Raw genomic sequence first — 12756 nt, forward strand, 5'->3', positions numbered from 1 at the left:
ACATTGAATGAAAATTATAATTATCTCTCTCATTAGGCGAAAAGGGGGGGGGGAAATAAAAACCTTCCTTTACCCAGAAGCATTCCAGGAAGCAGGGCAGGTGGATTGACTTGCCCACATAGTTTCACTCAAAATTCCTGGGTCTGGCCTTATTTTTCTTTGTCAATGAAAAATGGCTCTGCCCTTCCTTTCCTCTGCTTGTTATGCGAAAGTGCTTCCTGGCTGGAAGTTAGCTGGGTAAAACTCCTGAAAGAAACCTTGCATAGGTCAATTATGGGTGGAGCAGCCCTAATCTCTTGGGAAGGAAGAGGGAGAGATTTAATGAGTGATTTGTGATTAAAATGTAACATGGGAAAGGCCCTTTTTCCCCCCCTTCTGAGACTTTCCAAAGATCTGTAGGCTCCATATCTGTCATATTCTTAGATATGAAATAGGAATGGGGGTACCAAGGAGAGATGCAGACTTGAAGGTATAAAAACATTAAATATTTCTATGTATAGGCCTTTCTTATTACATTTCCTTCTTGTTGCTGCCTGAAAAGATAAATTAAGACAACTCCCTGCTGTTTTTCCTCCTCCTTTCGCCTTTTCTCTTTAAGTTGGTAGTAATCTTGGAAATTTAATTACCATACATCCAGGCTGTTTGATAGTCTATGACTATGTGAATTTATTTGCTCACGTTTTCCTCTCACTTTTTTTCCCCCTGTAAGGATTTCAAAGTTACTCCATAAACATTTATCCCATTTCCTCTTTGCAGTGTTAAAATAACATGGCCAGTGAATTGGAGGGATGAGCATGCAACGCAAAAGCAGTGAAAACTTGATTTTATTCCCAGCAATGCATAGATGGAGTGTTTGTGTTTGGCTTTTAGTTATTAGCAATGAGGCTCATCTCTTGGACATTTGGATAAATGATTTATGTAACTCATCACCACTATCATTGCTGGGACAAGGTGGCACATTTTTTTTTCAACTTAAGATTTTAAAAGGCAGCCTTGCATGTAAAGAATGGTTGGAAGACAAATCTTTATTTAAAGACATTATTTCTTCAAGAAGTAAAGTCTATATTGACCCTCATTTCTAATTTTCTTAACTAGAGTAATGGAGAAGAATCCCGACAGCTTCTGCAATGCCACATTGTATTGAATACTTTTTGTTTAAAGGGTTAGACAATCCAACAGTAGGGTATGTAGAAAAGGCCACCTTAATGTGACATAGCAGAGGCACTCAGGTCACAATCTTCTAGTCAGGAGGGCATGGTGTTTTTCTATTCAAATCATAATAATCTCTGGACATAGATGTGCTGGGGTATGCAGATTTTATGAAAATATAAAATTTATCGTTTACAGTCTTCAGTCCCTTTTTAGTGCAACACTCTATCTTATCCTTAGAATATACTCAGAATTGTTTTGTTTGTTTATTTTTTTCCCACTTGTTTAATCAGAAGAATCTAATGGTCCTTCCTAGAACTGGAGTTTTAGAGAAGAGTTCTTAAAACTTGGCTTCGCGCATCAAATTAAATTATGATTTTTTAAAACAATGCTTTGCTTAAAAAAACCCCCAAAATATTTGGGTGCAAACACAACACTAAGTCATAAACCATGTTTGCAAACCACAGTGCCTAAGTCTAGACATTGTACAAAGTGAAAATCGGTCTATACCTGGTCTGCACAATTCATCAAGGTGAAAGAGCCACACTGATAAACTAAAAACCCTTAAGAGCCAGAAAGAAATACTGGAAATGTCAATCAGCTGTTCTGTGGCTAATGGAGGAGCAGGAACATTGAAGCTAGCAATGGTGGCTCTAAATTTATTACTAAAAAAAAAATTGGTGGGTCGCACAAGGTTGCTTGGCAAGCTGTGTGCAGCCTACAAGACATATGTTGTGAGGCCTCATCTATATTATGGATTGGCACATTGTAGGAACCAAATAACTGTACAGTGGCTATGTGACAATCTCACTGGGGGGAAAAGTCTGATAAAAGTTTAATAAGAGCAAATAGCTATTTGAAGAATTGCATTGGATTTATGAACGTGAGATTGCCATTGCTAGTATATAAAGGGTCCTAGGAGGATGAAGCTTTGATTTGAACTGGTATCAGGCTGTGTGTACCTGACAAGGTTGAAGATCTATAAATTCTTTCACACTGTACTGATCAGTCAAGACAATAGCACATTTCATGGAAGCGTAGCTGTTTGTGAAAAAATGTACCCCTTAATTTAATTCAGGAGTGGAAATCTCCAGAGCAAATCCTGGAATTTCTGCCAGTGGAAATAGATCGGTAAGAAAATAGATGCAAGGAAGTTTTAAGATTCACCTTTGGTTTAAATTGGTTGCTTTCGGTTTGAATTTTTTTTAAAAAAAATATTGGCATGCTCAAACAAGTATTCTTGCTGCTTTACTAGGGTCTGTCTTTGCATGTTTTGTCTCATACAAAAGTGTTGCTAAACGCTTTCCTCCTGCCTCCCTATTATAGTACATACTGTATAATCAAGGCCCTTGCTGGTTTTGAATCTGCTGAGAACTTTCTGGCCCAGCTGATCATACTGTATAATTAAATACAACCTGTTCTGCTACTTTCATTTGTTAGAATTTTGAAAAAAATAAAACTTGGAAGTGCTGATTAAAGGCAAACCTTCCCAAAAGATGCTAATTTTCCTTCATTCTCAAAGTGAGCCACTATTGAGGGCATTTTCTTTAAATAATTATTTTGTCTACATTCTAGACCTCCAGGGGATGGGTCAAGAAATTTGCTAAGGTTGCTGGTTGTGGCTGTTTTTTTTAAATTCCACTAAGTTTAAAACTGTGTTCCCTATAACCTTTGATACATTAGAATTTTTAAAGCTACGTTTATAAACTCATATTTGGTTCCTGTTAAATTTTAAAAATTCAAAGAAATGTTTGCATTTAGTTTGAGGATTCAGATTTTGCCTCTGCTATTCAATCCATGTTTAGAGCAGATGACATGTTATGTGATATATTACATATGTATATATAAAGGTTTAGAGAAAATATGACAGTGGTCTCTAATCCATACTTAATAATATAGAATATATGAAGTGGTCTCAAGAACACTGATTTTTAAAAAGATTTTCCAAATAGCGATGCCATTTTTTTAATAGATATAAGCAAATGTCTGTATATCTGAACACGGTTTGTTGTTGTTATAAGACAGTATCTCAGCATATTTTTAACATGTTGGTCTATTGTTATGTGGAAATAAATTAGCCTTTATTGTCTGTGAATATAGAACCAAGCCCTGATTAATTTATTCTCCTTTGAGCTGCACATCTCCTGACATCCATATGAAAAGAGTTGAGAAATAATGCAGACTAGCAGATAATTCATTCCTTTCTTTGATCAGTGGGGATTTTTTTTTAAAGATACAGTACTGTTGCTAAGGAGACACTGGCATCATGTACTTTTTGCACTTGAACCTTTAAAATACATTTTGGGTGCATGGATTTTGTATTATCATGGTAGAAAAACAATAGTCCAATACTAAAAGGAGACATTATCTGATAAAGTTAGCTATTTTTGCAGAAATTTCATGCCAGAATGTCTATATTAAACTTGTAAATAGGTGCACCAGAAATCTTTGGCTAATAGACTTCTATGTCTGGTGCTTTGAAATTGAAACTATATTTCTAAACTCAAGAGCAGAACAATGATTGAAGAAGCAGGTGTAGTGGTTCCCCATGATGGTTTCAATATAAGCCAACTTTGTTAACCTGATGCCCTTTAGCTCTGTTGGGAATTAGCTCCAGGTTGTAAGCCTTATACTTTTCTTACAGAGAATAATATCTAAATTTCATTTTCAGAGGCATCATTGAATAAATATGATAACTTTATTATGTGACTATTATTTATACACATGAAAGAATGTTACATTGTGCCTTTATATAAATCAGTAGTTCTGCAGTGAGTTCAAAATCTCAACTTCTGTAGATTTACCTCAGAAAGGAGGAAAAAAGTTAGAACAGGGTTGGGTAACCAGAAGTCCCAGGACCACATAACCCTTGATCCCCTCCCCTCTTTTTCACCACCAAGTTCCCCTTGCTGATAATTGCCCCACAGTTAAATGCCCTTTTTTAGTGGAGCAAAAAGAAGAAATTAATATAATCCCCAGTTGGATATAACATAGTTGATAAAATAAAGAGAAAAAAGAAAATCCCCTCAACATTTTAGGTTATGTCCATAGATATAATGAGATCCTACCATTGTGGTATTTAGCATGCTCAACAATTAGAATTGTGACAAATTATCAATAGGTTGCTTACCCCTATGATAGAATTTGTTGGACCAAAGTTTATTTTACTCTTAATGTCCTGCTTGTTCTGATACAACTATGCCAGTCTTCAAACACTACATATTCGCTTTGTCTTCCTTAACATCAATTATTGCCTTAATGTTTGCCAGAGTTTTACTATTTAGTATAACTCAAGTATATAATGTTGCCCACAGAGACCATGCATGCTCCAACAATTTGAAAATAGTCATTGGATTGCTTTCTTATGTAGTCCTGCTGACATATATTTAATTGTGCCATGATGAATTAGGAAATCAACTCTCATATACCTTTAATATTTAATAGTTGAATTTCTAGGATTGTTTGATATTTATTCTTAGCTACCAGAACAGACCTAAACTTATATTTCAGTAGGATAATGGCCAATGTATTATTAATTAGATAAACCTTGGTGACTGATTTCAAAGCACAAATTCAAAAAAGGAAATATTTTAGTCTTCCCCTCTTGCATTTTTCTGACTGATCTGAGCCTGGCCAAATTCCAGTACTCACTCATTTGTAAGATGTTAATCTTTGCTATGATTCATAAAAAGCTATGAATCAATTTTATAACCACATTTCAATTAATCAAGTAGTACTTGATATTTACAAAAACAACATTACCTTGTATGCTAAGCCACCCCATCAGCCTCATCACTAATTGTGTGTGTGTGTGTGTTGTGATGGGATGGTTTAGAATACAATGTAATGTTGTTTTGGGAGATAACTAAAAAGACATATAAAGTACTATTTGATTAACTGAAATGTTGTTATAAGATATATATATATATATATATATATATATATATATATATATATATATATATATATATATATATATATATATATATATTCAGTTATCAAATCAGAGGAGGATGTGCAGTTTGGGCCGAGTCCTTCCATCCCTCCATCCTTCTTAGCGATTCCAATAGCACAAAGTCATCTCCGTTTAGTGATATGAAGTATCTAAAAATGCTTTTGCTCAGCCAAGACAAATAAGCAAAAAGTTAATCTGACGTGCACAAGCTTCAGAACATATGTCTTCATTAATACTACTGTAAATAGCAAAAAATGACATTTAGGTAGTGAATTTAGAAACAGAGTTTGGGTTACAGCCTGGAATGAGCAGCATTTTTTATATACAATTATATTCCGAAAAGTACAAATATAAGGAACTATTAATAACTTGCTGAAGAAACACGGATACCTCATTTTTATTTGCTTAGGATCTTTGGCTGACTACAGTCTATTCCCGCTGACATCACTGGAAGTCCCCTGGCAGTGGTGGTACTGCATATTCCCCCAGAGCTATTGGTTATGTGGTGTTGCAGCTGTTGCCAGAATTTAATACTTATATGGTTTTTCAGCAACTCTTGCACCCGATGGTCACCGGGTCAATGCTTTCTTCCCTCCCTCTTTGGTTTTGTCATACTTTTCTAGTCCACGCTATTGGAGGCTGTTTTTCCCATGGCTGTCTATTGGTCTGTCGCTGTAGTTGTTCAATGTTTTGTTACTATCCAAACACCACCTTGGCGCCTCCATAAACCTCCTATGACTGAGTTGGAGACTTTACTAAAAAGAACATATATAATTCGCTATAAAAACAACTTTAGTATTTTTTTAAAAAAAATAAAGATTTGTTTTCTTTAGCTTGGTTTTACTTTATAATGAGAGCTTTTAAGAAATAATGATAGGATGGCAATGTCAAAATGGATCATGAATGAGATGGGGGAAGATTTGGTTAGCAGGAACCCAATTAATTAACCCTTCATGTTTAGTAAAAGCCTTGGAGAAACCTGCTGTTTTTACAGCATTTCATCACAAGAAAATTAGATACAGATTTTAGCCTGAATTCATCTTTGATAAACCCAGCTTCTGTTTCTGTTTTCCTAGGAGGGCTTTTTGCAAATTTGTTACCATGTCATATTTTAAGACATATCTGAAAAATGATTGGGAATTTGATTCTATGGGTAACCACTCCTATATAATATAACAAAAATATTGGTTACAAGCCAGACATTATCTTTTCATCAGAAAAGGATATGCATATACTTATTAAAATGTTAACATTCATCTTAAAGCTTAATTTTAAAAGACATGTCAAGGGTAAAATTTCACTGGCTTTAGTTTTCTATTTCAGAGCACTTCAGTAGCAAAATTGCCCTTATTGGTGGAATACTGTTGTTCTATTAATCTAAAAAGTAGGTAGGGCTTCCCACCTTAGAACACAATTCTGGGTGGCTCAAATAACAGTAAAACCAAGAATGAGTAAAAACCATTAAAAAAACTCATTTCGGCCATTCTCCTCTGATGCCTCCACCTTCAGTTTTCTATCTTACCCTATCCTAGTGCCAGGGGGCATATCCATCTTTTTACAGCCTTCTCAAAGGAGAAAAGGGTGAAGATCTGAGGGCTCCACAAGGAAAGGAATTTTCTAGCTGCTACAAAAAATCACGCTTCCTAGGTCCCACTAGACAGTAACGTTTCAGGGAAGGGCTTTTAATGAACTATTCCCATTTTCCAGCAATAGTAGGCTGCTCTTCTCTGCTCCAATGCCCCCCCCCCCAAACAGTTGTAACATATCAGGTAAGAATGGGTAAAAATAGGATTCAGACACTGGGCTTCTTCTCAGCCTGGTCAACCTGTCTGACTTTATCAGTCAGACATGTACATCTGATCTGGGTTATTGCTAGAAAAAGTTTCAAACATTTTCTTTATACTCACTTTCTTACAGTGATAATGCACTCGCAATCATACTAACATTATCAAAGAAGAACAAGATCTAATGTAGGGCTGTGCTTACCTTAAATAACTTTTCAGTTTGAGAATGCATGTTACTCATGGGATGCCACACAATTGGACCAATTGTGTTGATAGAAATAATTCAGGGGGAGAGTATTTGGGGGCAATTATGGGCAACTCTGCTCTAAAGATATGGAACACTTTCATTAATCTAGGACAATCCCCGGTCTGTGGACCAATACCGGCCCACGGCATGCCAGCAACTGGTCCGCACAAATAAGCAAAGCCCATGCATGGGATGCAGGCAGCACACAAAACCACGCCCCCTTGGTCCGCAGAAAAACCTCTCTCTCTACGGAACCGGTCCCTGTGGGTATAATTCTTGGGTGTGTGTGGAATTTAAAGCCTTCCCATCTAAGTTTATCTCCTAGATCAGAGGTCCCCAACCTTTTGGGCATCTCTGATCTAGGAGATAAACTTAGATGGAAAGGCTTTAAATTCCACACACACCCAAGAATTATACCCACTGTATTCAACCATAGATACTTTGATCAGGACTGGATATGAGCTAGATTTTACCCACAGAATACAGAAAATTGTATCAAATTAGCATTCTTCTAAGGAAAGTTTGAGAGGCTGGGTTTCAACACGTGTGCTTGGGATTCAGGGAAGGGATCCCTAGTCAAAAAAAGCAAGTGCATCCTCAAAATTTAACCATGCTGTTCAGTAATTATGTCTTGGCAAAGAATCTGATTGCATGTCATGTTTAGGGAATCAGAAACTATTGTTGGATATTTTCTTATTAATCTTAAGCTTCAGCAAATATGCAGGACTTTTTATGCACTCTTGTAAGTGTAATGTAACAGTTCAATTCCTTCAATCAATATTACAGCTCAGATTCTACACAGGACATTTCTGTGACCTTGTCACATCCCATTCCTTGCTTCCTATGCACAGGAAGGCAATAGTTGATGGGGTATTCAGTCAGGCCTACATTCTCCACACCCTGACTTTTGGGTTGGGTCAGCTACCAGCTTCTTTGATTTGTGAGTAGACGTCTATGTGTTTCCTGCAGCCTTTTTCCCTTTTTTTTGCCTCCCTGGTTCCCACAGGAACCTGAGAAATAGGCTGTGCCCTCAGCTTTTGAGAGGAAACTGGAGCAGGATAAGTGGGGAGGGACAAGTCAGGGGACAAGTGCCCATTTGACCTCATTCAGCTACTTCATCTCGGGTCACACCCTCAGTTTTCATCTGAGTATATGTCTGTACATATTTACAAGTTTCTGCTCCACCTCGGCAGCAAAAATGTCATTTTTCACTCTAAATTTTATGTTTAAGAAGCCTTAAAGTCGAATTCACAAAGCAACTCTACAGAACTTGAATTTCAGGCAAAACTAGAAAAGGGGTGAAAATCAAACATATGACTTCACAGTGTTAGAAACTACACAGTGGAAGTATTTTAAGATACCCAGCAGCCAGTTTTGAAAGAGCTTTCTTGATTTTAACAGAGCACAGAAAAAGGGAAGCCAAAAGGATTAGGGCACCTTTCTTATGAAGAAGTTCTTAAGTGTGGGATATTTAATCCAAGAGGAAAAATGACAAAAGGGAAATATTATAATCTGGGAAAAGTGAGATAGTATCCTTGTTAGAATGAGACTCAGGGTTAACCAGTAAAGTTTATTAGAATCGATCCAGGGAAGACAACATAATTTGCTATACACCGTTTGAACTTTCAGATTTTTAATCTAAATTGGAGGCAGATGAAATGTGGCTCTGGAAAACAATTCCCCCCTAAAGAGAAATTAACTTTCATAAAGATTGGGAGAGCCTGTCATCTTCCAGATATTGCTGACTACAGTTCCCAGCAACCATGGCTCACATAACCCAGAACTGAGAACTCCCTGAGTTAAAGAGTTGTTTGCCAGGTGATGTGATACTTAGTGGCATAGATACTCTCACACAGAAAATTAAATATATATATATATATATATATATATATATATATATATATATATATATATATATATATATATATATATATATCAGTCTTGTATTTTTGTTCATCTGTATTGGCTTTCTCCAATATTACACTTGCTGGGTTCAATGAGAGTTGTAGTCTAATATGGCCAAAATGCAATACTGCAGGTCGGGTAATGAAATCAGTAGCAAGATGAAATCAGTACCCCAGTATTTAGTATTAGCTTCTGTACAGAGAGAACTGGCTTAAGTTGAAGAGGGTTGTCCAGAAGTTGACTTGTCCACCGTCATTAGCGTAGCACTGAACCTGGGGAAGGTTGACAATGTCATTTGTTTTGAGAACAGTATCATTGTGCTTTTCTGTTGCTTTCTTTGTTATTACAGTTGTACCTGCAAGCCAGGTTTACTTGGAAAGGAGCCCGCCTGCTGCGCCCCTTGCTGCAGTTCACACTGATCATGATGGCATTTTACACAGGACTTTCTCGTGTGTCGGACCACAAACATCACCCCACAGATGTACTGGCAGGCTTTACACAAGGAGCCCTGGTGGCATATTGTATAGTAAGTGTTCTACATTACCAGCTTATTATTTCAATAAATATCTGTAAATGTTACTTGTAACAAAACTGTACTCTGTTCCATAGCAGAGACTGCAACAGGACTCCATTTAACTTAAAGCAAACATGAATTGTAATATGGCACATAAAACAAACATTACTATTTAAGCACCATATATAAGGATTTTATCTCCATCAACTGGAATATATATCCAACAGGGAGACACTGCTAGCGAGACACTTGGTTTGTTTGTGTATGTAGAAGATTTTTATACTACACTACATCTGAGAATCTCAGTAAAACACTAACAATCTAAGCAGTAAAATAAACTAAACAGTAATAACACTTAGAAACGGAATAGATTAAAATCTGCAAACAAGGAAATGACCAACAAGATTTCTTAAAATATGTCTAAGATAAATACACAAAGCTGGAAGAACTGGGACATTATAACAGGTTTTACATAATAATAAAGTTAGCTCTTGGCAAATGTTCCTAGACAGGATTTTTCCGTCTGCTAGATATTGTCTTTCTTATTTCTGATCATGATGGTACCTGGAAGCGAGCTACAGCATGTGAGCGTATCATTTGAGCATGCTTGTGTAAGGAAAAGTGTTCCTTTTGACACCTACACTGCAAGTTGTTTTATGTTTTTAAAAGTGTCTGCCACCATACACTTAAAGAGATCTTACAAAATAGGCTTTTGTAATATTGCTTTTCTCCGTGTAAATCAAGGATGCATTTTTAAAACATGAAATCTATTTAATTTAAATTAAATTTACTTTATTAATTAAATGCAATTAACATAATTACTTCCCATGAGTTTGACATTAAATTAAAATTGTAATTCCGTTGCAACTTTTGAAGGGCTCAGAGGCACTCTTGTGGCTTTTGGAAGCTTGAAGTGAATTCCAGGTACTACAGCCCTCCTATAAAGAAACTTGAAAGCCTTGAGTTCACATTCTTGCAAAGTGTTGATTAGTTTTTTGCAATTGGTTTACTTAAATTTGTTGAAATGTTATACGTATAGCAGAGTGCATCATTTAAAGTGATGAAATATTGAAATTGGATTTTGTTTTGTCCAGTCTAAATGTTATATGTTCGTGTTAATGTGGGATAAGCCTACTTGTATTATGAAATCAGTCATCATAAAGTATAGAACTTGTTACTGTAAGATGAAAAAAAGGGGCTATAGGATTTTAATACACTGGTTATAGTCTTGAGTGTCAGCCGAGAAGCAAAAGTGATGTTGTGTGCATCAGGATGACATGATGCAGATTATGTACTTACATCATGACACATCCAATGTCAGTTTGTTATTACCGCTTCTACCAGATATCTGTAGTTACAGGGCATTGATATCTGGGACACTGGCACTGCAATATGCTCAGAAATTGTTGTGGCCCACTGGCAGATTTCATACTAGATACCCCTGATTAATATTTCTGCCAACTAAATTTGGAATAATAAACAGCATCCCAGTCTTAGAAGCTCATGATGGATTGCATGGGGAGAGACATCTGGATACTATCAAACAGCAGTTATGTACGTGGAAGTGAAAGAGACTCCGAAGTTTAGCACAGACTGAAAAACAATATACTGTTTTTTGAAGATTGGTATAAATATCATTATAACAATATAACAGAATTGGAACGTCTACTAGTCCAAACCCTGCTCAAGCAGGAGGCCCTATATCATTTCAGGGAAATGGTTGTCCAGTCTCTTTTTCAAAGCCTTCAGTTAATGGAGCATTCACAACATCTGAAGGCAAGCATTGGTTAATTGCTCTCACCATTAGGAAATTTCTCCTTAGTTCTAGGTTGCTTCTCTCCTTGGTTAGTTTCCAGCCATTGTTTCTTGTCTTACCTTTTGGTGCTTTGTAAAATAGTTTGACCCCCTTGTCTTTGTAGAAGCCCTTCAAATATTGGAGCAGTACTATCATGCCCCCCTGGTCCTTTTCATTAGACTAGACATACCTAGTTCCTGTAACCATTCTTCATATGTTTTAGTCTCTAGTCCCTTAAACATCTTTCTTGCTTTTCTCTGCACTCTTTCCAGAGTCTCAATATCTTTTTTTATGTCATTGCGACCAAAACTGGATGCAATTTTTCAAGTGTGGTCTGACCGAGTATTATAAAGTGATATTAGCACTTCACATTGATATTATCCCTTTGTTAATGCAGCCTAGGACTGCATTGGCTTTTTTGACAGTTGCAGCACACTACTGGCTCATATTTAAGTGATTGTCCAGTAAGACTCCAAGATCTCTCTTGCACTTACTGCTTACTGTTGAGCCATTATATTAGCTGAGCACAATAGCAGCCAAAAATGGGCCTGGGGAAAGGGAGGTGGTTTACTTGTCAGTAGATTGGATTACGTTGGCCTAGGTAAAGCCAAGCAAGAAAGGGAAAGGCACTCTTAAACCAAGAAAACAAATGTGGGATTTCTGTATATAATGCTGGGGAAAAGAAAATATATAAATGCCAAGTGACCTCTAGCCTTTCAGGTGTAATGTACAATGCTGAAACTTATGTGAAACAGCTGTTTTCTGCATTTCCCTCCAAAGGCATGTTTAGTGTTTGAAAAAAGAAAAAAAAAAGCTTTATTTGAATTTGGGCCAAACTGGGCATATTACCAGAATAGTTTATTTTATTTATTTATTCATTCATTCATCAAATTAATATCTCATGAAAAAGTGACTCTGAGCAGAGTTGAATAAAAGCCATAAAACAGTATTATATAACAAACAATTATTATCCAAAATTGTGATTATACACTAAGAGAGGACAGGACAGCAGATGTCAACAACAATGGAGCCTTAGTACGTAGCTGGGGCCCCAGGGCTGCTGGCATAATCAGATATTGAGGACCTTCCTTTCGGAAAATCAACAGGGAGCCAGTGTCATTTTGGGGGCAGGATGTTTCATAAAAGGCCCATATCCTGGGTCCCACTCTGTAGCTCCCAGCAGATGGGAACCATAGCATACCTCTTCTGCTGAATCTGATGGGACAGGCAGATGTAATTGGGGAGTAGCATTTTATGCCATGATGTTTTCTAGGTCTGCTGTATAGAAGTCTTCCACTTATTTGATTAATTGGTTTCACTGTTGAACTGCATTTATTATTAAAAAAGCTTCCCCCCAACAATTGAAATTTAACTTCCTGTTACAAAATCAGTTATTCTATATCCTAA

The 12756-nt window shown here is 36.6% G+C and overlaps 1 protein-coding gene across 1 annotated transcript in view; it reads left to right on the forward strand.

Moving 5' to 3' along the window:
- The window catches only part of PLPP3 (phospholipid phosphatase 3), an 89091-nt gene that overhangs the window by 67918 nt on the left and 8417 nt on the right, over positions 1-12756 (forward strand). The window contains exon 5 of the mRNA XM_039319830.1: positions 9390-9566. Within this exon, the coding sequence (XP_039175764.1) occupies positions 9390-9566 (177 nt within the window). The remainder of the gene's footprint in view (positions 1-9389; positions 9567-12756) is intronic.

This window comes from Crotalus tigris, unplaced genomic scaffold (assembly GCF_016545835.1).
Source record: "Crotalus tigris isolate CLP2741 ecotype Arizona unplaced genomic scaffold, ASM1654583v1 scf7180000023617.9722795, whole genome shotgun sequence".
Lineage (NCBI taxonomy): Eukaryota > Metazoa > Chordata > Lepidosauria > Squamata > Viperidae > Crotalus > Crotalus tigris.